This window comes from Hylobates moloch, unplaced genomic scaffold, assembly GCF_009828535.3.
Source record: "Hylobates moloch isolate HMO894 unplaced genomic scaffold, HMol_V3 SCAFFOLD_12, whole genome shotgun sequence".
NCBI lineage: Eukaryota > Metazoa > Chordata > Mammalia > Primates > Hylobatidae > Hylobates > Hylobates moloch.
The window spans coordinates 15,329,085-15,355,114 of record NW_026652287.1 but is presented as its reverse complement, the minus strand read 5'-3'; the positions used below and the strand labels follow the sequence as shown (position 1 = coordinate 15,355,114).

At 44.0% G+C, this 26,030-nt stretch overlaps 1 protein-coding gene across 3 annotated transcripts in view; it reads right to left on the bottom strand.

The window, feature by feature from the left end:
* The window catches only part of KSR2 (kinase suppressor of ras 2), a 526,910-nt gene that overhangs the window by 75,216 nt on the left and 425,664 nt on the right, over positions 1-26,030 (bottom strand). For all 3 annotated transcript variants that reach the window (XM_058425819.1, XM_058425817.1, XM_058425818.1), the window contains 3 exons: positions 11,696-11,864; positions 3,714-3,755; positions 2,978-3,050 (listed from right to left, as the gene is read on the bottom strand). In XM_058425819.1, the coding sequence (XP_058281802.1) occupies positions 2,978-3,050; positions 3,714-3,755; positions 11,696-11,864 (284 nt within the window). The remainder of the gene's footprint in view (positions 1-2,977; positions 3,051-3,713; positions 3,756-11,695; positions 11,865-26,030) is intronic.

Below are 26,030 nucleotides of genomic sequence, written 5' to 3'. Positions count from 1 at the left end.
GTGTGTGTGTGTGTGTGTGTGTGTGTGTGTGTGTGTGTGTGTGTGTGATGCATTCATAAGCTCACGAGCTGCAGTTCTGTTCTTAGTAAGCAAACATGTTGGGTATAGATGCTGACGGGGCGTCACAATTTGTGTGAGCACTGCGTAGGTATTATGGAATGTGCTTTGTGCAGGGTTGTCTTGTGTGCATGTGAGTTGGGTGTATACACAGGATGTCAAGGGGGATGCTGTATGCCGATAGTATAATTGGGTGTGCATTAGAGGTGTGAGGGGACTGTCAAATGCATGTGACATTTGACATGTGATGGATGTTGGGCACAGTGTGCATTAGAGGTATGTTGCGGGGTTTAGACTTGAGTATGTGCATGTGTTTTTGAAGTGCAACAGGGAGACAGAACTGGGCTATTGAAGACAGGGAAGAGCTGCAACAGGTGAGAAAAAAGAATCACAATGAATACCCCACCCCTCCTTTCCTATTTCCCCAGTAGATGCCCCCTTCCCCGTCCTCATTTGGGGAATCTCCCCTATCCTGACGCTCAGATCGCAGGAAGTGGCTGACTCCATAGAGTCAATCCACTTGCTGGATGGGGTCCTGGTGAGAGAGAGTCTGAAAGACCACAAGAACTAAAAGAGAAAGAAAGGTCAATTCCAAAGTGGCATTTGCCATGGTATTAACCAATTACTCATAGCACAGCCTGGGAAAGTGGAATGAACCTGCACAATGAGCTAACATGCTGGGAACTTGATGCCCTGGGGGAGACTTGGCTGGGACAATGCAGCTGGAGTCCCTCCTCATGCCCAAAACCAAAACAGGCCACCCTCCTCTCTGCATCAAGGTACAATTCCAGCAGCCAGGGCTACAATTATTTCCCTCTGCAAAGAGTTGCCATCACTCCACGCACATTTAAGCAGATCGCAAGCAGCTATTGACTGTTTTTTGCTGGTACCTCTGGACTGTCAGTTAATAACCTGGAGTTCATCTTGCACAAATTGTAGAATTGGTTATGTGAAGCAGAGCAATGATCTCGAGCTAGATGTCAGCACCATATCCCCCGGCAAGTTTCTGCTCCTTTGATTTCAGAGATGTACCATGTAAGTCTTTAACAAAGTCCATAAGACCAGTCAGAAAAGATGAAGCAGTGGGGACCCAGAAGAAAAACTAAGTAGGCACAAAGGTGAGTTAGGAAACTGGTCAAATCCTAGCAAGGCCCAGGCTTCCATCACAACCAAAGAAGTTAAGGAGGTGACTTTGTGACATCACTTGTTTTTTTCTTTAGACAGAGTCTCCCTCTGTTGCCCAGGCTGGAGTGCAGTGGCACAATCCCACCTCACTGAACCTCCACCTCCTGGGTTCAAGCAATTCTCCTGCCTCAGCCTCCCAAGTAGCTGGGATTACAGTTGTGTGCCACCACGCCTGGCTAATGTTTGTATTTTTAGCATAGACGGGGTTTCACCAGGTTGGCTAGGCTGGTCTCGAACTCCTGACCTCAGGTGATCCTCCTACCTCGGCCTCCCAAAGTGCTGGGATTACAGGCGTGAACCACTGCACCTGGCCAGGGTGACTTCACTTCTGCTGCACAAGCAACAAACCACCTGGAAAGAGGGTCTGTTTCCTAAGGATGCTACACACAACGATGTTCATTGCAGCATTATTTACAACAGTGAAATATGGGAAGCAATGTAAAATCCAGCAATAGGAAAATGGTTAAGAAAATTATACTACATCAATATGTCATTTTACAGCCATTAAAAACAATGTCGGACAGGTGTGGTGGCTCATGCCTATAATCCCAGCACTTTGGGAGGCTGAGGTGGAAGGATCGCTTGAACCTAGGAGTTTGAGACCTGCCTAGGCAACATGGAGAATCCCTGTCTCTACAAAAATAAAAAATAAAAAAATACAAAAATTAGTTGGGTGTGGTGGCACACACCTGTAATCCCAGCTACTTGGGAGGCTGAGCTGGGAAGATCACTTGAGCCCAGGAGGCTGAGGCTGCAGTGAACCGTGATCACGCCACTGCACTGCAGCCTGGGTGACAGAGTGAGGCTCTGTCTCAAAACAAACAAACAAAAAACAAAAACCAACAATGTCTATGGAGAGGCTAAAATAATATTTATAAAATGTGATGTTCAGCATAAAGATAACAAAGCAAGATGGTAGCTGCTTGCATATATTGTGGGTCATAACTATGTAAAATATAAATGGAAAGAACACATAGAAGTTCTAACAGTGGTGAGGTCATGAGTGATTATTTTGCCTTTCCCTTTTTAAAGAATAGCCCAAATTTTCCAAAATTAGCTTATATTATTTTTATAATAATATAAACCAGAGGTTAGCAAATTTCTTTCTGCAAAGGGTCATAGAGTAACTATTTTTGGCTTTGCAAGCCATACAGTTTCTATTACAACTACTTGACTCTGCTGCTGCATGGAGAAAGCAACCATGCACAATACATTGTAAACAAATGGGCATGGCTGTGTTCCAATAAAACTATATAAAAACAAGCAGGAAGTTGAATCTGTCCCATGGGCTATAGTTTGCTGATTCCTGGTATAAACCTAAATGAGACTTTTGAAAGTTATTCCATGTTCAGTGACATGGAATAATTGCCCTTTCATTAAGTACTAGCTATCGCCTGGGGAAAGTTGTCTTCCTAATCATAGAGGGGGTTATGGGTCCTTAGGAAACGGTCTAGCCCCTGGAAATTGCATTTGACAGGCAGGGGCAGAGACACAAGGCATAGCTGCTCATGAGGAACAGCACTGCCTCTCTCTCCACCTCTCTGACTGAGCTGTCACACTCTTTCTCTTTGCCTAAGTTATTCCCTATGTCTCTCTGGCCCCCTTGTACATCTCCCTCTGCCCCAAACTCCATCAGTTGCAGGAAGAGGAGGAAAGAAGACAGGGAACTTGAGTGGATTGTAGGACCGGGGCTGGGAAGCTTGGGGAAGGGGGAAGATGTCTCTGTCCCACTTACATTGGATTCGAGGTCACCGGATGCAGGATGACCTGGGGCGCCCGTGTCGGCGTCTCTGGCACCGGCACCACATCTGAAAACCAGAGATTGGACATTCAGAAAACAAATGTGAAGTCCACAACCCCCGCAAAGGCCTGATTCCTGGGTGACATGGCAGCCAATTTTTCACCAGATCTTGGATCTCTGCCCTTGGCCAATCTCCTTTCTCCTTTCCTGGACCACCTAGACTCTACCTGCTCAGCTGGACCAGGGTTCTGGATGACATCCTCAACAAAATTCTTCATTGTTGAGTAGGGGGCTGCCAGAACCCTCAAACATCTAGCCTGAAGCATTCATTGGTCATCTCTGAATCTTCCTTTCTCCTGGGTTCCCTTGGGGATGATAAGGCCCCTTGGTTTCACATCTTCTCAGTACCCAGCTCAGGACCCTATGACCATCTTTTTCCTGCCACATGGCTCTAGACCCCTCCTCATGCTTGCCCAGTGTTCCAGAGGGTTGCCCAGGCACTCAACCCTCTCAGGCCTTTCCACGGTGCCTCGGGACCTCCTTGGGTCCCACTGTGCCCACTCTTTCTTCTCCACTTCCATGTTCAGCCATTATCCTGGAGTGTGGTGACTCCACTACCCTCTTTGATCTTAGGCACCCCCACAACATCTGCCTCCATTCATCCCAGAAACTCCTGCAACGCAGCGGGGCTTGTTCAGAAGGGGCTGCTTCCAGCTCACATGAAACTCACCTGGGAAGATGAACTGCTGCTTGTATTTGTAGTAGTGGGATGCTTGCAAAAGAAAGAAAACATCAAAGTGAGTATCCCCAAGGAGACATCCCTTCAGGGACCAAATTGAGCTCTTACGGCCACCACATGGTCATTCTCTGCCCACCTTCAAGAGTTTCCATAATTCTGCAGACATCCCTGCAGACAAGGGACTGCAAACATGTGTAAAGAAACCAGAACTCTCAACATCCATGCCAACCCTCCCATCTGACATCTCACACTCCCTAAAATCAGACTGCTCCAACTCAAACAGACATTCTGACTACAATACCATTTTTGTGAAATGCATAATTACACACACACACACAGAAAAACTCTGCAAAGCCATAATCCAAAATATTAATTTTTTCCCCTTTTGGAAGAATGATTACAGTGGCCTAAAAAATCCTTTGTGCTTTTTCTGTACTTTCCTAATTTTCTGCAACGAGCATCGTATCAGTTTTCTTTTTTGTGGCTGTAACAAATTACTACAAACTTAGTAAAACAACACAAATGTATCCTCCTACAGTTCTGGAGGACAAAAGTCTGAAATGAGTCTTACAGGGCTGAAATCAAGCTTAGTTCCTTCTGAAGGCTCCAGGAAAATCTATTCCTTTTCTTTTCCATTGTTTGAGGCTGCCTGCATTTGTTGGTTCATGGCTCCATCACTCCAACCTCTGCTTCTGTTGTGCCATCTCCTTCTTCTGCCTTTGACCTTCTTGCTTCCCTCTGATAAGGACCTTTGTGATTATATTTAGGGACTGCCCAGATAAGCTAAGATAATCCTCCCATCTCAAGATCCATAACTTAATCATATCTTCAAAGTTCCTACCGTCCTGTAAAGCAGCATCTTCCCAGATTCTGAGATCAAGACATGGACATCTTTTGGGAATTATTCTACCTACCACAAACATGAATTAACTTCTGTATTTAGGAAAAAATTATATAAAAGAAATTTTGTGGACTTCACTGCCAGTTCCCTGACAATTCCTTTTACCTCTAATCTACTTGCCAGAGGCCAGGGGTCTCAGACACTTAAAGGTTTCTAACATTAGCACTTACTCCATTGGGGAACAGTGCCTGGAATAGGGGGCCAAGGGGTGTTGGAGCCAGGGGACACAGAGCTTTGTGTCCTCAAGTAAATGAAGAGGGCAGGGATATAGTCAGATGAGTCTGTATTGGTGAATCCACTTCCAGAAACAATTTGATGACATTCAGGGACAAGCCACCACTGGAGTTGGTTTATCAAATATTAGCACAGTAGCTCACAGCCTAGAGTCTAGAAGCTGATCCCCTGGGGTCAAATCTTTGCTCTGCCCTTGGCTATTTGTAGAAGCTCTAAGTCTCACTGTACACATGTGTAAAATGAGGATAATAACAGTCTCTTCCTCAAAGGGCAAGGACCATCATTACGAGATAAAAGTGTATTGAAGGTGCTGAATTCGTATTAGCTGCGAGATAAATAAACACATTTCTAAGCTCTTTTAACTAATAGACAAGAATGATTTACAGCCAAGAGACAATCACATAGTTCCAAGTGCTAACGAAACCTTCTGCTTTGGGGAAGCAGACGGAACACTCTCTCTGAGGTTGAAATTTATTGATAGATTCTTTCAGGATAGGGAGTAAGTCCTACTATCTCAGGACCTCAAACTCCTGGTTCTGTGCCTTGCACCAATCAGTGTGCAACACACATTTGTTGAATTAACCAACTCTCTTTATCATAGATGAAACAGCAAAAACCTTGGGCTTAGTCCAATTCCAGATTATATCAAATAGTTGGAGTCTATTTTTGATTCTGGAAAATGGGATGTCCAGGGCAAGAAGCAGCTTATTCAAGGTCACAGAGCAAAGCTTTAAAAGAAAATCACCCTCCATGACTTCAGGGACCGTTTTACTATTAGATAACACAAGTTTTTTATTGCTTGCAACTACTTTATTAGTCAACAAGGGGCTAAAATTAAAACAGGAAAAACTATCCAAGGCTCTCAAGAGACTTAGCTGATCTTTTCCCTCCCCAGCTCTGACAGTGATGGGGGATTCAATGTCTGCAGAAAAGGTTCGCTGACAGCTATGTTCTTTTTGGAAGGGAGGGGTTGGGCAACGGAGAGCAGGAGCTGCTTCAGAGATTCTGAGAAGGGACAGGTGTCAGGCAACAGGACACCAGCAAATGCCTCCACACCTGAAGCCAACGCCCTCCTTGACTCCTCCTCATGTGCCATGGAGCAACTCGTTCCTGGTGACTGAAAGGGAAACACATGGCCAGAAGAGGAAGAAAGACATTGTTGGGAGACCTGTTCTTCCTGCTGATGACAGACACCATCAAGAAGTGGCTCTAAAGAACAGCTGGTGACCTTGAGTGGGCTGCTCAGGAGAGCCGAGTGGCTCCTGGCTTTCTGGCATCCAAGATGACTCAGGACCTGGGAGGCTGCAGATGAAGTCAAAGAGACAAGCAGGCCACTCTGAAGGAGCTTCTCCTCTGGAGCCCCCATGCCTACCCTGAGGCCTCCCAAAAGAGCAGCCAGAGTGGTCTTCTTGAAGGAAGGAAGAAAGGTCAAGTCGTTCTCTGCCTAAACCTTTCAACTGCATCCCATGGAGTCTCACATAAAATCTAAAATCCTGCCAGGCCCAGACCCTGTAGCTCTCAGTCTCTCTGGAGGCCACTTTCCCTTGTTTATGGCACTCGGGCCCCTTCTTGTGGCTGGGCCTTTGCCTTACTTCCCCCACCTGCAGAACTCAGCCATCCAGTGACCCTCCAACCTAAATCTGTTCTCTTGCATTTGCTCAAGGACTCTTGCAAAGGCTCTTAGCCATCACCGCCTTCATCACAATCTAGAATCCTATTTTCATGCACGTTTATTTGGTTAACACCTCTTTTTCTCACTAAGCTATACTTTTCATGAGAACTGGGGCTGTTGTAGGCAGAATAATGCCTGCCCCTGCCCCCACAACATGTCCAGGTCCTAATCCCCGGAAACTGTGAATCTATTTCATTACATGGCACAAGGGACTCTTTGGATGAGATTACTTAAGGATCTTGAGGTGGAGAGATTATCCTAGATCATCTGGGTGGGCTCAATGTCATCACAAGGGTCCTCCGAAGAGGGAGGCAGGGTCAGAGAAGGAGATGTGATCATGGAAGCAGAGGCCGGAATGAGGAGGGGCCACAAGTAATGTGGGCAGCCCCTAGATGCTGGGAAAAGGCAAGGAGACGGATTCTCCCTGAGACCTTCTAGAACAAACCAGCCCTATTGACATCTTGGTTTTTAGCCCAGTGAAGCCCGTTTTGGACATCTGGCCTCTAGAACCGTAAGATAATAAACTTGTGTGCTTTTAAGCCACTAAGTATGTGGTCATTTGTTACAATAACAATAGGAAGTGAATCCAGGGGCCATGTCTGGTTTGTTCCCTGCTCCAAACCTAGTGCCTAGTACAGTAGCTGGCACACAGTAGATGCGTAATAAATACTGTTAACAAAATGAATGGATGAATACAGTCTGAGGGCCAAGAAGAAAATTTCAAGAGAAAAAAAATGCAGCCTTGGGCAGTGCATGAAATTCAGGTCATTCATTCATTCAACAAACACGTAATGAGTGCCTTCAGTTGCAGGCAACATGTTGGGCTTTGAGCGTGGAGTGGTGACTGAAGACACATTGCCTAGTCTCATGCAGCTGGCATTCTGATGGAGGAGACAGACACTTAACAAGTAAGTATGTAAAAAAGACCATGGCACAGAGTGATGAGCATAAAAGAGGGACTTGGGAGAGACTGATGGAAAGGGGAAGGGAGGAAACACTCTCACAAGCCCACATGGCCCAAGTGAGGTCTCAGAAACCCTGCAAACTCCACCAAAGGCAGATTCCACCTCCTTTCTTCTCCCTTTGAGCCATTAGAATTTGCCATTTCCTGGAGTTGGGTGTGTGTGTGTGTGTGTGTGTGTGTGTGTGTTTCAAGATGGCTCTAGGTGGCTCCAAAGAAAGAAGGTATTTGAACACTCCAGCCTCAGAAACCCATAAGACAATCATTTTCAGAGCCTCTTCATCTACCTTGCCATGATGGATGCTACCACAACTCTGCTCACCAGTAGCAGTGAACTAGCCCCATGTTACTGATGAGAGACCTAAACAGAGGCAGTACCACGCTCAAAATCACACAGCTAGGAAGGAGCAAAGCTGGGATCCAACTCCAGGTCTGTCTGTCCATGCAGCACTCTTGATGTCACCTTATACTGGGCCATGTCCACATGGCCCCAGGACTCAGGGAAAGGCGGATAGCAGGAGGTCCACCCAACTGGCAGCACAGAGTCACAAATACCACCGAGGCTGCACATGCCATGCTTGGGGTTCTTATATCCTTTTCACCACATGTCCTGAGGTTAACAGATGAGTTAAATGGCTGGTCAACTCCCCCAGCTCCTTTTGGACAAGAATGTTCTAGATGAATCAGTGCTGGGGACATTGTTATGCCTAAGCTTTAGCTTAAATAGCCTTCAGAAAACTCAACATCTGGCAGGGACCCACAGGCAAAGCTCCATTTTTCATCAACAGAAGCTCCCAGTCAAGAGTGGGACAGCCAGCCAGATCTTTGTACAAACACGACAGGTACTCATGACCCTGGGAGTGTTTTGCTAAAACCACCTAAGACACAGGGTAGGCCCAACTGTACTTCCAAAAGGTTCTGTTTTGTTTTCCATTTCAGCACTGAATTTTATTATTATTCGATTCTGAAATGGATGCACACTCATATACATCATAGAAGTGCATGAGATAAAGTCCCTTTCCTCAACAGCCGCCATGAAGTTCTTCCAGACTTTACGCACACATGGGAACACATATACACACACTGGTACACAGACATATGTATATGTAAATATTTTACAATAAGTAGAATATTATACTGATGACTTTGCAAATCACTTATTTTCTACTTAAGAAACATTATGGATATCTTTCCATGTCAGGAAATCTATATAGAGTACTACATTCCTTTGAAAGTTTGCAGAATATTTGGTTATACGGATATATGTGTGTATTCAACCATTCACCACCTACTCTCGATGGGCATTTAGGTTAATTTCAGTTTTCACTGTTACAATGAAGTCCTTATGCACAGATCTCTGCACCCTAGTGCAAGTGTTTCTGTATATAAATTCCTAGAAGTGATATAATGGTCAAAGGAATGCACATTTAAAACTTTAACAGGGCTGGGTATGGTGGCTCACTCCTGTAATCCCCACACTTTGGGAGGCCAAGGTGGGTGGATCACCTGAGGTCAGGAGTTCGAGATGAGCCTCACCAATATGGTGAAACTCTGTCTCTATTAAAAATACAAATATTAGCCGGGTGTGGCGGTGTGCACCTGTAGTCCCAACTACTCAGGAGGCTGAGACAGGAGAATTGCTTGAACCCGGGAGGTGGAGGTTGCGGTGAACCAAGATCGCACCACTGCACTCCAGCCTGGGCAACAGAGGGAGACACCATCTCAAAACAACAACAACAAAAAACTTCAACAGAAAATGCCAAATTACCTTCCCCAAATGTTGAGTTCAGTTCATACTCCTATGTCAAGGTATATCGGGATTTCATCTTTCGTTCTGCAGTTCTGTCTAGGCCCCCATATTAATTAGCAGTGATGATGAGAAATGCAAATAAAGGCAGCCACTGTACTTTATTATTATTGTGTTTAATAATAATCCAAGAAGCCCAGATTTGTTGAGGCCTTCAATGAAACTGTCACCCTGCTAAGCTTTGTCTATGTATTATGACATTTCTTTCTAAAACAATTATCTAAGGTGGGTACTATTATGATCTCCACTTTATAGATGAGAACACTGAGGCCCAGAGAGGCGAGTTATTTGCCCAATATCACACAGACATTAAGTGGTAAAGCTGAGATTTGAACCTAAGCAGCTTGGCTGCAGAGCCCATACTCTAACTGCCATGCTGAAGTGCTTTTACCCAAAGGACCCCTTAGCCCAGTCCCCAAAGAGGGCCAGGACCTCGTCATGGCCTGTCATGGAGCAGATGGGGACATAAGGTGGCACGCTAGAACAGCAAATTGTCAGGCACCCCTCCTTGAAGACTCTGGCTGAGGGGAGGAAGGAGCTAAGGGACACCCTGATTACTCCTGGCTAGGCAGGTCTCTTGTCTGAAGATGCCAGCAGATTCTTTAAGGGATGAAAAGAGCTGTGGTCCTTTTGTGCCCTTCCCCATCCCTTGGTCCATAAACAAGTGCCAAACAATTTCAGAGAAAATACTCCTGAAGTCAGTGTCTCCAGGGAGTGAAGTGGCTATTGGAAAGCATCAGGCCCACTTCCCCCAAGTGTGGGTGGTCATGGGAAGTCTAAGAGTCTTTTTTTCCCTTCATCCCCTTCTGAAGAAGTAAAAATGAACAACCCTGGAGATGGCAGTTGGGAGCCTTCTGTCTGTGGAAATGCCGGGCAATGAATCGGCGGCACTTACTAAGACGATTCAGCTGGTGACTCACGTTGCAGTCCTTGATGGCTGCCAGGTGAGTGGCCCCCACACTAGGTGGATATGAGGCTGTCAAATTCAGACTTGAACTTAACAAAAAACCCAAAGTTCCAAGAATTCAAAATATGCACCACCTCTGTGGACATAACCCAAATCAAAACAGTGTGGGCAGGTGCCGTGATTGGCTTGTCCTCAGATGGACGGATGGTTGCATGTGGGTGCTGCCCAGGTGTGGGGCAGGGCCTCCATTGGCCTCCTGGCCATTCACTCATGCCTGGTTAAGCTTAGAGGTGTGAGCTGTGGCCAAGGACCTGGGATTTTTTTCATAGTGTGAAGCTTGTTGACTCAGGAGGAAATCAGGCGCTAGACCAGAGCATCCAATGGAACTTTCAGTGATGATGGAAATGTTCTACGCCTGAGCCATTTAGTATGGCAGCCACCAGCCACATGTGGCTACTGAGCCCTTGAAATGTGGCTAGTGTAACTGATAAGCTAATTTTTAAATTATATTTAATTTTAATTCATTTAAATGTAAATAGCCACACATGGCTAGCAGATACCATATTGAACAACACATATGTAGACCCTGGTTCCAACTGGCCATGCCAGTCCCACCAGCCTTCTTCTTGAAGCCAGCTGCAGTGCCACAAATATGGCTGAGTTGGAAGCATTCTTAGGGCCCTAGCACAGGAACTGGGCCAGGCTGGACTCTGGAAGAGATGGGGAGATTCTTAGGTCTCATCTACCTGAAGGAAGAAAAATATCCCATTCTTAGGTCTAATGACAAAGGAGGTCAAGAAGCCACAGTGTCCCATGAGTGGCTTCTCTACTATGATCTCATAGCCCAGTGCATACTCCCTAGTCAACAGCCCAGGTGCCTTGGAATTCCTGAGCTAGAGGAACCTTCCAGATCATCCTGTCCAACTACATCTTTTCAGAGGTGAGACACAGCAAGAATGCAATAGACCTGGATCTTGACTCCAGGAGTCCAGACTGCTCAGTGACAGCCCTGTCCTCACATCTGGGTTAAGACTCAGTATGCGGCCCTGCTCAGACATGTGCCCCTAAGATCTCCAGCACAGGATCTCGCTGCCAATTTTAACCAATTTAGCTCATAAGACAACTGTCAGCTCCAGAGCCAATGGCTCCCTTCTGTGACTGAGACTTAGGCGAAGACCCTGGGTTGTAGCTTGCCAAAAGATAGAGTCTCTAAGAGTTCCTGCACCTCTTTGAGCCTCTGTTTCTTCATCTGTAAAATGAGCTGATAATGCTTACCTTGTGGCTGTTCCAAAGATTAAATAAGTGATATAGGGTAATTGCTTAGGATACGGTAAGGGTCGGTCCACATACTTCCTTGCCCCTCTCTGGTCACTGACCCATTCGCTTTGCAGCAGAGACTTGCTGCATCAGGGCTCTGGCGTGAACCCACCCCCTCCCTAATCTCTGCCCCTCCAATGCTGCACCCCCATGTCTCCCCAAGCATGGAGGTACCTGGCAGGTTGAAGTTCTTCTGCTGCCGTGTGCACTGCGGGGAAGGGTGTAGGGGAGAAGGCGGTGTGGCACTAGGAGGGAGGGGGGGTGCTGGCGAGGAGGGCGTGGAGGACGTCGTGGAGGAGGGGTTGCTGCTGGAGTCTGGCTGGTAAGGGACAGGGATGTGGTCCTGCAGAGAGAAAACAGGGTAGGAGTCAGGGACAGGCAGGGAAGCAGAGACACAGCAGAAAGAGTGGGCTGAGCAGGAGAGGCCCCCACCCCAGCCCCCGCAACAATTCTTGCCCTTTCCTCAGCCACCAGATTCTTCCGAAGTCCGTCCTGCTTCATCAGCCCCACTGGGCTGCATCCGGCTGTGGAAGGAACAGCCTCTGGAGTCGAATTCCTGTCCACTGCTTGGACCCCAGAGTGAAAGGTGACCACGTAATGAAAACCACACAGGTGACAGCCACTCACCCTGTGCCTCTTTGATTCTGAAAAACCCCATGCAGAGGTGGCCAGAGTACCCCTCCCATTCCAACCCCTCTCCTCCCAAGTGTTTATTAAAGAATCAACAGTCTGACAGCTCCAGAGAGAATGTGAGAGTGAGCCTTCAGCATCTTAGCTCGGGTCACAGCTGGAACCAGCACTGCCTCTCCTCACCCCAGACCAGCTCAAAAACAAGGAGAGATAGAATCCATGTGTGCATTTTCGGAATGGCCAGCTGGGGTGGACTTCCGAGCAGAGTAGTGGGTTGAACGGTATCCCCCAAAAGACGTCCACCCAGGATCTCTGAATCTGATCGTATTTAAAATAAGGGTCTTTGCAGACATAATTTAAGGTAAGGATCCCGAGATGAGATCATCCTGGATTTGGGTGAGTCCTAAATCCAGTGACAAATATCCTAAATCCAGTGACAAATATCCAAATCATCCTGGATTCAGGTGAGTCCTAAATCCAATGACAGACACATGGAAAGGAAAGTCACATGAAGATGGAGGGAGAGATTGGAGTGATGCAGACACAAGCCAAGGATTGCCGGAGCCACCAGAGACTGGGAGAGAGGCATGGAACAGATTGTCCTTCAGAGCCTCTAGAAGGCAACCCTGCTGGCATCTTGACATTGAATTTCTGGCCTCTAGAACTGTGTGAGAATAAATTTCCGTTGTTTCAGCCACCCAGTTTATGCTCTTTTAAAAGTTACAGCAGCACAAGGAAATTAGTATCAGCAGGATCCGGAGTCAGGAAAACCTGGACTCAAATTCCACAGCCACCTCTTTTCTGTACATCCTGGGCAAAATGCCCAACCTTTCCATTCCTCGGTTTTGTCCTCTGTAAAATGGGAATAATGATAACATCAAGTGCACAGGGCTGCATGAAGATTAAATGATGGGGAGGAATGGGAGGCAGGGAGGCAGGCAGGGAGGAACAGTAGCTGATGTGGAGGCATGGGAGGGAGGGAGGCAGGCAGGGAGGAACAGTAGCTGTATGCATTTGCAGGCATGTTCTCCTGGAAAGGGATAGATTGTTGTCGCCTGAACCTTGAAAAGCATTTCACCTCTTTGGGACTTTTTGCTTTCATCAGATGGCAAGAGATGAGCAAAAGCAGCAAACCTCCACATGACATAAAAGGGATTCCTGCCTCTTGAAGCTAGCAGAGCTAAGTGTTCTCAGGAGAGCCTTCATCTGTTCACCCACAGGGCAGTGGTCACTTGATCCCTCCATTACTCAGAGGTCCACTACTCATGTGGACGGTTTAGTGTGGTCAACAGGTATGCTTATCTGCCAACTCCAAGAGTAGATGAGGCAAACACCCAATAGCAAAGGAGGTCAAGGGCAGAGGGGAAATGGACATTCTCTGTCTAGATGCTTACTGGGTGTCCAGCCAGGTTGTACATTTCACTCTCCCAAAGCCCACTCCACTGCCACTAGATCCACACTGCTTCTGGGTCAGTGAGTCACTCCTTTTCCTTTTTATTAATTTTATTTTTATTTATTTATTTTTGTTTTTTGAGACATGGTCTCATTCTGTGGCCTGGGCTGGAGGGTAATGGCACGATCATGGCTCACTGTAGCCTCAGCCTCCTGGGTTCAAGTGATCCTCTCACCTGAGCATCCTGAGTAGCTGGGACCACAAGCATGCACCACCATGGCCAGCTTTAAAACACCTTTTTTTGTAGACACACAGGGTCCCACTATGTTGCCCAGGCTGGTTTCAAACTCTTGGGGTCATGCGATCTGATCCTCCCACCTCAGCCTCTCAAAGTGCTGGGATTACAGGTGTGGGTCAATGCGGTCAGCCTCCTTATCCTTAACATGGGCTAAGAACATCCACTTTGTAGGTCTGTTGTGAAGTTTAAATGAGTTATGTAGGTAGCCACCTCCTTCGTATTGAGTAGAGGTGCTTTGTCATCAATAAACGGTAGTTATTATGTTAATGATAGTATGTTTCTATAATTAAGCTTTTTATTTTGAGATCATTGTGGCTTCACACGTAGTTGTGAGAAGAGAGAGATCTTATGTTTCCTTCACTCAGTTTCCTCTACCGATAACATCTTATGAAACTATAGTACAATATCACCGCCCAGATACTGAACCGATACAGTCAAGATACAGAACAGATCCATCAAAGCAAAGATCCCTCATGTTGCCCGTTTATAGCCATACCCATTTCCTGCTCTCTCCTCACCATCCTCCCCCTATATTTAACCCCTGGCACTTCTAATCTATTCTCCATATCTGTCCAGTATAATAAACACTAGCTGTATGTGGGTTTTTTTGAGATAGAGTCTTGCTACGTTACCCAGGCTGGTCTCAAACTCCTGGGCTCAAGCAATCCCATTGCCTCAATCTCCATCCCAAGTAGCTGGGATTAGAGTTGTGCACCCTGGTGCCCAGCTCTATTCTCTGTTTCTATAATTTTATCATTTCACTGTTTTATAAGTGGAATCATACAGTATGTAACCTTTTCAGATTGCCTTTTTTCACTCAGAATAATTCTCCATAGATTCATCCAAGTTATTGCATGTATCGATCATTTCTTCCTTTTGATTGCTGAGTTTCTTCCTTTTGATTGATTGCTGAGTAGTACTCTATAACATGGATGTACCAGAGTTTGTTTAACCATTTACCCACTGAAGGACATCTAAGTTGTTTTCTATTTTTTGCTATTGTGTATAAAGCTGCTATAAACATTTATTAACATGATTTATGTGAACATATGTTCGTATTTCTCTGGAATAAATGCTCAGGAGTGCAGTTTCTGGATAATATAGTAATAACATATTTAGTTTTAAAAGAAAATGCAAAAACTGTTCTGTAGAGTAGCTGCACCATTTTACACCAGCAATGTAGGAATGATTGATTTTTCTCTGCATCTTAGCCAGTGTTTGGTATTGTCAGTATTTGTTATTTCAGCCTTTCTAATTGGAGTGTAGTGATATCTCACTGTGCTTTAATTTGCATTTCCTAATGGCTAAGATAGTGAACATCTTTTCGTGTGCTGACTTGCCATCTGTATATCCATTTTGGTCTTGATGACTGTATCTATATAAGAAGTCTTGAGATCAGGTAGACTGATTCCTCTCACTTTATTATTTTTCAAAAGAATAAAGCTATTGTAGATATTCTAGTTCCTTTGTCTTTTCACATAACTTTTAGAATAATCGTGTCTTTATTTATAAAAATAATCTTTCTGGGATCTTGTTATAAATTGTGTTAAACCTATATATGAATTTTGAGGAGAACTGACTTCTTAACTATGTTGAATCTTCCAATCCATGAACATGGTATGGGTATCAGTTTCCTAGGGCTGTTGTAACAAAGTACCATAAACTGAGTGGGTTAAAACAACAGACATTTATTCTCTCAGAATTTTGGAGGCCAAAAGTCCCAAGTCAAAGTACTGGCAAAGCCATATCTCAGGATCCCTCTGAGACTTTAGGTAGAATCCTTCTTTGCCTCTTCCTACCTTCTGGTGGTGGCCAGCAATCCTTGTCATTACTTGGATTGCAGTTGCATCACTCTAATCTCTGCCTCTGTTGTCACATGGCATTCTCCCTGTGTGTCACTGTTTCTCTTCTCCTCTTCTTATAAGGCCGAAAGTCATATTGGATAAGGGACCACTCTTCCAGTATACCCTCATCTAAACTTGATTATATCTGCAAAGTTCCTATTTCCAAAGATCACATTCACAGGTCCTGGAGGTTAGGACTTTAGCATATCTTTGTGGGGAATACAGTCCAACCCACAGTGGTGTCTGTCTCCATTTCTTTTGATCTCTGTTTCCTTTTGCCAGCATTTTGCAGTTTTCAGCATATAAACCCTACATGTTTTATCAGGTATACACCAAAGTATTTCCATTTTGTTCAGCAATTGTAGATGGCATGTTTCCATATGTTAATTGCTAGTATATAGAAATATAACTGATTTGAGCCAGGCACAGTGGCTCACACCTGTAATCCCAGCACTTTGGGATGCCAAGACAGGCAGATCATGAGGTCAGGAGTTCGAGACCAGCCTGGCCAATATAGTGAAACCCCATCTCTATTAAAAATACAAAAATTAGCCAGGTGCAGTGGCACACACCTGTAGTCCCAGCTACTTGGGAGGCTGAGGCAGAAGAATTGCTTAAACCTGGGAGGCAGAGGTTGCAGTGAGCCAAGATCATACCACTGCACTCCAGCCTGGGTGACAGAGTGAGATTCCATCTCGAAAAAAAAAAAAAAAAGAAATATAACTAATTTGTATTGATCGTGTATTCTGTGACCTTGCTGAATTCACTAATTAGTTCTAAGAACTTTTTAAAAAATATATTCTTTGGGATTTTTGTATTTTCTTTGGGATTCTCTACATAGACGATGATGTTATTTGCAAATAAGGACATTTTTATTTCTCCCTTTCCAATCTGCATGTCTTGTTTCCTTTTCTTGCCTTACTGCATTGGCCAGAACCTCCAGCACTGTGTTGAATAAGAACGGTGAGAGTGGACATCCTAGCTTGTTCCCAGTTGTAGAAGAAAACATTCAGTTTTTCATCACTAAGTACAATGTTAGCTGTAGTATTATTTTAGGTGCTTTTATCAAGTTGAGGAATTTCCTCATTTTTACTTTTCTGATTTCTTTTATCATGAATGGTTGTTGAATTTTGTCAATTTTTTGTATCAATTGATATAACCACGTTATTTTTTATTCTTAGCTTGTTAATATGGTGAATTATGTTAATCGATTTTTCAGATATTGAACCAGTCTTCTATCCCTGGAATAAACTCCACTTGTATATATTGCTGAACTCTATTTTCTAAATATTTTGTTAAGAATTTTTGCATCTATATTAATGAAGAATATTAGTCTGTAGTTTTCCTTTTTGTACTCTGGCTTTAGAATCAGGGTAATATTAGTATATATCATGAATTGGAAAGTATACTCTTCTATTTTTTGGAAGAGATTGTGTACAGTTGGTGTTAATTCTTCTTTAGACATTTGGTAGTATTCTCCGGTGACACTATCTGGAGATTTCTTTTTTCGGAGTAAGATAGTTTTAAAATTACAAATTCAGTTTCCTTAATGTTTACAGGGCTATGCAAATTATATATTTCATATTGGGTGAGTTGTGGAAGTTTGTGATTTTCAAGAAACTGGTTTATTTCATTTAAGCTGTAAATGTATATGTGTAGCATTGTTTGTATATTCTCTTTTTATCCATTTGATGACTGCAGGGTCTGTAGTGATGTCCCATCTCATTCGTGACGATGGTAATCAGAGTTTTCTCTTTGTTGGTCTTGCTACAGGTTTGTCAATTTCATTTTTAATTTCTGTTTTATTTTTCCTGCCTTCCTGTGAGTTAGTTAAACATTTTTTAGAGTTTCATCTTGACATAGCTGGAGTATTTTTGAGTGTATCTCTTTGTATAGCTTTTTAAATGGCTGCTGTAGGTATTATATTATATATGCATAACTTATTGCAGTCTACTGGTATTGACATTTTACCAGTTTGAGTGAAGTGTTCCTTTATGTCCTTACCCTCCCCTTTTAATAATCATCTTAAATATTTCCTGTACATATACACAGAACCACATCAGAAAGTGTTATAATTTTTGCTTCAACTCTCAAGCATAATTTAGAAAATTTAAGAGGAGAAGGTATATGTACTATTGTATCTAATCGTATTTGTACACTTTTTATTGTTTCCTGATTTTCCAAGATTCTTTATTACTTCTTTTCTGTTTAGAAAATACTTTTCAGTTATTCTTTCAGGGTAGATATACTTATGACAAATAGTCTTAGTTTTCCTTCATCTGACAATGTCTTGATTTCTCTTTCATTTTTGAAGAATATTTTCACTATGCATGGAATTGAAAACTTTTCTTTCGGCACTTGAAAAAATGCTGTGCCACTTTCTTCTAGCCTCCATGGTTTCTGATGAGAAATTTGTTGTCATTTGAATGGTTTCTCCCATAGCTAAAGTATTGTTTCTCTGTTGTTGCTTTCAAGATGCTTTTGTCTGTCTTCAGTTTTCAGAAGTTTGAATGACATATCTTAGCACGGATTTCTTTGAGTTGATCTTCTTTGGTATTTTCTGAGATTCTTTAATCTGTAGGTTTATGTCTTTTGCCCCGTTTGGGAAGTTTTCAACCATTATTTCTTCAAGAACATTTTCAGCTCTGCCCTCTTTCTCCTCTTCTCTCTTTCCAGGACACCAATGACACCAATGTTAGATTTTTTATTATAATCCCCAAGGGTCTTTGATACTCTGCTCAGGCAATTTTCTCTCTGTTATCCAGACTGTGTAATTTCTATCATTGTATCTTCAAGTTCACAAATTCTTTCCTCTGCCCCATCCATCTTGTTAGTGAGTCCATCCATTGAATTTTTTATCTAGTTATTGTATTTTCTAATTGTATGTTCTAAATTTTCTAAATGCTTCTTCTTTTTATCTTCCGATTCTTTGCTGACACTTTCTGTTTCTTTTCAGGGACTTCTTATGTTTTCATTAGTCTCAAGAATGTTCATAATTGCTTATTGAAGTATTTTTATAATGAATGCTTTAAAAGTGTCATCAGATAATTCTAAAATCCCAGTCATCTCAGCATTGGCTTCTATTGATTGTCTTTCTTTTTTTATTCAGCTTGAGATCTTTCTGCTTCTTGCTATGACAAGTAATTTTCAACTGAAGCCTGAACATGTGAGTATTATGTTGTGAGACTCTGGATCTTATTTAAACCTCTTGTTTTTACTGGATTTCTGTGACATTGCTCTAGCACAGAAAAGGGAGGTACTGCCTTGCTATTGCCAGGGATGGGTAGAAATCTAAGTTCTCCATTCAGCTTATGTTAGTCCCTGAAGAGGGGAGGAGTTCCTCATTATTGCTGGGCGGGGGTTGAAATCCAGCTCCCCCATAGACCTTCGCTGATACCACTCTTGATGGGAGGGGTAAGAATGCCAAAAATCAGGGAGCAGCCTTGTTAATGATGGTGGTGGTAAAAGCTCTGACTCTCCACTAGGTCTCCTCGAATCCTACCTCAGCAGGTGTGGGAGGAAGTGCTGCATTATTGCTGGGTGAGGGGGGTGTTCTTTCCCACCAGCAGGGATGACAGTCCCTACCCAGCCTTCTCTAACACCAGCCTGGCAGGAGGACTGGGATGCCAGGGTTCAGCTTGACAAGGATGGGAGTCTAGACTCCCTACTTGATCTTTGTTGTTACGGGTAGGTAGGGCAACAGATTTTTCTGTGGTGTTTGGCTGGGGTAGGATGGTTATTGGGTAAAAGTATTCTTGCTAAGCTGTCCCTTTCCTGGGCCTTTGACTAGATGGGGCAGGTTTTTGTTGGGGCCTTTTTTGTTTTTACTCATTGACACATCCAGGTTGCCAGCTTCTTCAGTTCTAAGTCTGGGATACATGAAGCTAAAAGAAGTCTCAGGCGGCCAGGCGCAGTGGCTCACACCTGTAATCCCAGCACTTTGGGAGGCTGAGGCAGGTGGAACACAGGGTCAGAAGTTCGAGACCAGCCTGGCCAACATAGTGAAACCCCATCTCTACTAAAAATACCAAAAAAAATTAGCCGGGCATGGTGGCAGGTGACTGTAGTCCCAGCTACTTGGGAGGATGAGGCAGGAGAATCGCTTGAACCTGGGAGGCAGAGGTTGCAGTAAGCCGAGATTGCGCCACTGCACTCCAGCCTGGGTGACAAAAGTGAGACTCCATCTTAAAAAAAAAAAAAAAGTCTCAGGGAACTTGCCACTGTGTCATTGTTTGGGTCCCTAGCTGGTCTGCCTTCTTCTTGCCCTGTTTCAGAGTGGTCTTATGTTTATTTTATATACAATGTCCATCGTTTTTAGATGTACAGTTGACCCTTGAACAACACAGGTTTGCATTGCACTGGTCCACTTATATGTGAATTTTCTTCCACCTCTGCCACTTCTGAGGCAGCAAGACCAACCCCTCCTCTTCCTCCTTTTCCTCAGCCTACTCAACATGAAGACGACAAGGATGAAGACCTTTATGATGACCTGTTTCCACTTAATGAATAGTAAATATATATTTTCTCCTTATAATTTTCTTAATAACATTTTCTTTTCTTTAGCTTACTTTATTGCAAGAATATAACATATAAGACATAGAACATACAAAATACCTGTTAATAAACTGTGTTATTGGTAAGGCTTCTGATCAACAGTGGGCTATTAGTAGTTAAGGTTTTGGGGCATCAACAGTTATATGTGGATTTTCAACTGTGGGGGTGGGGTTGGCATCCCTCACCCCCACATTGTTCAAGGATCAACTGTACTTAGTGGGAGGAATACGGAAAAGTACAATTACTCCATCTTCCTGGAAGCAGGGTAACTAATATTGTTAGTTCATTTAGTCCTGGCAGCAAACCTGCAAGTTAGGTGTTACCTCTGGAGGGAGAAACTGGACTCTCTCCAGAGAGTCTCCGAGACTCAACTATGATAGTTGAGGGAGACTCAACTATGATTGTGTAAACAGAGAAACGGATACTGGCCCCATGGACAATTAACATTCCCAAACTATAGAATTTTCCTTGGAGTAACAGATCTCCCCAGTTTGGTCTCTGACCCCGCGTGGGAGAAATAAATGTGAGTCCCAGTAGAAGGCAGGGGACATCTGACCACTTGGATATAGTCTTACTATTCTAGGCAAGGCTATGCTCTAGTTCATTCTAACCACATGCCAGGCAAGACCACCTTGAAGGTAACTCTGATCCAACATCAGTAGAAAAGCATCAGGAACCCTTCTCACTCTATCTTAATTTATCTAATGGTAATTGCATTTCCGTAACAATGGACATATTAGTGTAAGGAATAATATGTCAGCGACATGTGGAGTGAAGATTTATCATTTATAACTATGATATAGAGAGAAGCTCCCGCTCAGCCCAGGGGGCAGGTGAGGTTTTTCAAGGAAGTTGGGGGCCAATTATATTATATGAGGAAAAGAAAGGCATCTATCCACCCTCCCAAGCCTTGCTCTTTGAACTTGCTGGCAAATTTCAAGAAGTTTCCACAGATGCTCTGCAAAAAGATGGTCATTGTCTAACTTTAAAAAAAAACCATATAGGCTTGTACTTCTACATGGACATTTGTCAGCTTATCTTTCTCATCCTCTAGACTAGGCACTCCCCGAGGACAGGGAGTATGTTATATGCATCAGCACTTAGCAATGTGCCAGTCGCATAGTCACATGGTGGCCCCTCAATAAATGTGTGCTGGATGAAGGAAAAAAAGAAAGAAATGAAAAGAGGAAGGGTTGTTGGATGAAGAGGAGAGAGGGATAGAGGAGGAAGATCTATTTTCATCCACTAAACTGTTACTTATTCATCTTGAAATCTGCAAAACTAAACACAGAAACAAAAACATAGGAGGTAACTAATCAATGTTATATGAATGAATGAATGAACTAAGCAACTGAAAGGAAGAAAGGATAGATGGAAAGAGGGAGAGAAGGAGAGAAAATTGGTGGAAGGACTTTACGGTGGAAGGACTTATCTCTACCTCTTTGAGGACAGACTCATTAATACATATGGTACTCACTTTTCTTGGCAGAATTGTTACAACAGGACGGAAAATCTCTTCTGCAGGTCAAACCCAGATCTGTGTCTGAATGGGACCAGCAGCTGGCGGTTGTGTTCCATCAGAAGGAAACTTATTAAACTCTACCAGATCATGCAGGGAAACGCTAATGGCATAATTCCTCTTTCTGAACATAGATGAGAGCTGGAAACATCCATCAGAGACCATTCGGTCCAACTACTTCATTCTGTAAGAGGGGATGCTGAGACTCTAAGGTGGGAGGAATGGCCTCCTGGAGTCACACAGAGCATTGGCCCAGGTCCCAAGTCCTGGTTCAGAAGCAGAAACACAAGGTTGTGCCAAGTAATAAGAAATTCACATCTGACTCTGGAACTCAAACAGAAGCACATTTATCACCCAGGTTTCGACTTCAACCAGCTGAGCACTGATTTGGACATGGTGGTGATGGTCACTGTTCTCCCATGGACACTTTCTAAGGAAACTGTCCTCGCCCTCCAACCCAACAGCCTTTGTTCGATGGACTGTCCTAAACAGACACACTTGTCTATGACCTCCATAGCCCACTCCCAACACAGGACCATAGGCCAGAGCCTAATGGCAGCTGACCAGTGACCTATAATATGGGATGGAATGATGAGATAGGCCATTAGGAAGAAAAGCAGAGAGCATTAGGAGAAAAGGCTGAGATAAGAGGAGGTTCAAAGAGAACAGGGGAGCCACAACAGGCCAGAAAACAAAGAAGCCAAAGGTCATAAGGAGTAGGAACTATATAGAGACAGCAGCAATGATAGAGGAAAGAAAGACAAAAGTAGAAGATAAGGAAACCAGCCAACAGTAACAACACATCAGAGCAGACCCACAAAGAGTAGCTGAGTCAGGGTCATTATGGAAGACCAGAACAATGGCCCACGGGCTTGCTTTGGGTCCAAGGAGCTGGACTGAGCTCAAGGCCATCCTCCATATCTAGTTTCATGAGGCCCAGCTCCTAAATGATGATTTCCCTTTCTCTGAATTGCCCCCATGTCCATCCTTTACAAACAACAACTCATTTTGCTGAGCCAGCCTAGGCGGGTCTCTGTACCTTGCAACCAACCAACAAAAGCAAGCCAACATGCAACCACTTCAAACAGCTTGAATACAGCAGGCAGAGATTCAGCCTCTGCCACTACTGCAGATGGTATTTTTGATGCCTTGATGTGGAAGTACAAGGGTTGTAGCTTGGTCCCATAAGGAACTGGCAGATGCTACTGCTGCTGCTTCTCCTCTTTCCCCCTCCTTCATTCTCCTCATCCACCCCACTCTGTCTTCCTCTTCTTCCTTCTTCTTTCTCCTTCTCTTCCTCTTCCTCCTTCCTTTCCTCCTTCTTCCTTCTTCCTATTCCTCCTGCCTCTTCCTTCTCCTCTTTCTCTGTCTTCTTCATCATCAAGCTACTTCTATGCCCTGAGTATTCACAATTTGACTAAAATCCTTTATACATATCATACATTTAATCCTGTCTGCAACCCCAATGATACCTCCTATTATGTCTATTTTACATAAAGGAAAACTAAGGCAGACAGATCTTGAGATAACTGGCCCATAGTCATACAGCAAGTTAAACAGCTGAGTTGCAAGCTCAGACTTCCTGACTCCAAAATCTACACTCTAACCACTGTGCTAGGTGAAAAAGCAGCACCTTTGTGAACCTGGATTGACTGAACTAGACAGGAGACAAGACAAAGAGCAGTGAAAAAAAAATCTTCAGACCACATTGGCTCAGAAATTTATTGCATTAACCACATCATTGCCTGACAAGAAGAATCTGTGTGAAGCCAGTGAGAAGGGAAAGAGGGGAAAAAATAACCCAGCCCTATGATAGATCTTGTCCACCTTCATGTCAAAGCTGCTTTCTTAATAGAGGTTAATTTATTTCCCTTATCAAATTCTCCTGCTGGCAGACAAGCAGAACGATGTCACAGTCACTGATCTATCTGACCTATGTTTCAGTCTCATCTGACACCAAGAGGCTCATTGTACCGGTAAAGCCAGAGAGAAAGGTCTCAAGGTGGTTCTGAGCTCCTTGCCCCTCAAAATGTCACAAAGGAAAGAATGGGTTCTAAGGGATGCACAATTATTATACTTCCCAGAAGCCTTGCCATTTGAATTTGCTCAGCCCTCCCAGCAGTGGGGATCCCATCTCCTGGAGACCTATATCTTTTGCAAATAACAAAGGAAAAGTGGGCGCGGCCTGATGTTTTGATCAGAGGCCCCCAAATTTAAGCTGATAATAATGGGTAGAATCTCCTGGATGTTAACTATGGGCCAGGAAGTACACTGAGTGCATTTAAATGTTGATTACTGAATTCCATCCTCATAACAACTATCTGAGGTTGGTGTTCTTATTGCCTGCCACGGGCTCTTTAAAACATGACTACAAATCCATGGACTCTTCCCACTAAGAGTTAAGGTCTGTGTTTCTTCCCTTTGAATCTGAGCAGGCTTGTGACTGCTTCCATCAGTAAAGTACAGCAGAAGTGACACTGTCAAAGTTCCACCTGTTTGCTAATTCAGTTGCTCTTTGAGCCATGAGCTGCCATGTAAGAAGCTCGACTACCCTGAGGCAGCCATATTGTGAGGACACCCAAGCATTACAGCAAGTCCATATACAGGTGCTCTAGTTGACATCTCTGCTGAACCCAGGCTTTGACTCAACCCAGCCCAGGCCCCAGACATGGAGTGAAAGAGCCTCTAAATCAGGGGTCAGAAAACCTTTTCTGTAAAGAATCTGACAGTAAATATTTTAGGCTTTGCAGGCCATGCAGTCTCTGTCATGACTACTCAACTCTGACATTATAGCAAAAATGCAGCCACAGAAATATGGGTATGGCTGTGTTCCAATAAAATTTGATTTACAAAAGTAGGTTGTGGGCTGGAGTTGGCCTGTGGGCCATAGTTTGTCAATCCCTGTTTTAGATGACTCCAGCCCTTATCTGTGTGAGTCTTCCCAGTTGATTCCCATTATGGAGCAGAGACAAACCATTCCCTCTGCTCTCTGTCCTAATTCCTGACCTACAGATTCTGTGAGTATAATAAAAGGATGATCGTCGTATGCCATTAAGTTTGGGTCATTTGTTGTGCTGCAGTAGATAACGGGAAGAGCCCCATTTTACATACAGGAAAACTGAGGCTCAGAGAGATTAAGTTACTTGCTCAGTCTCACAGCTAATAAGCAGAGGAAGCCCTGGCTGGCTGCCAGGTTTGCCTGATTCCAGAAGCTGCTGAAATTATGCCACAAGGAGCCAGATGGTAAATGGCTTCAAGATAAAAATGGCGGGTGAGAGAGCTCAAGAGCAAACGGACACATGAGCTTTGTGGGGAGACTTGGAAGGAGAGGTCAGAGATAGAGGAGGGACCAAATTATGCATGGCCTTTCAGGCTGCAGTAGATCTGCTTTGTTTTCCAGATGCAGTCGAAAGCTATTGGATGGTTTTTAAGCAGGGCATGACATAATTCAAATTACATTCATTAAGTATCACTCTGGCTGCTGTGTGGGAAATGGATTGGGAAGGGGGCAATCCTCTCTCTGTGTGTTTCCATTGAATAGTGACTCAGCTATCATGATGTTCCTCTAGGACCTGAACACAGGTCAGTGCCCTCCCGATCCTTGGGATGATGTGCTTTTTCCACTGATATAGTTTGGATATTTGTCTCCTCCAAATCTCATGTTGAAATTTGAACTCAATGTTGGAGGTGGGGCCTATTGGGAGGTGCTTGGGTCACAGGAGTGGATCCCTCATGAAGAGTTTGGTCCCTTTTTTGCAGTAATGAGTGAGTTATCCTTCTATTAATTCCTGCTAGAGCTGGTTGTTTAAAAGAGCCAGGCACCTCTCTTCCTTCCCCTCCTCTCCCTTCCCCTCCCCTCTCCTCTCTCTCTCTCTCTCTCTCTCTCATGTGCGTTTCTTCCTTCCTTTCGCCGTGTGATGCCTGCTTCCCTTCACTTTCCAACATGAGTGGAAGCAGCCTGTGGCCTCCCCAGAAGCAGATGCTGGTGTCAGGCTTCTTGTACAGCCTGCAGAACTGAGAGCCAAATAAACATTTTTCTTTATAAATTACCCAGCCTCAGATATTCCTTTATAGCAACGCAAATGGACTAAGACATCTACCTTCAACATAATGCATGCAAGCTTTGAGATGCTTGGGAAATCACCTGCTAGTGTGTGCAACCTTTGCCTCCGACTGTGAGGCTGGGCATACCCCCAGGATAGATTTGGTACAGCCCCATCAGCAGACCAAATAAAGGATGTGGAAATCAGGCCAGAAATTTCTAGGCCACA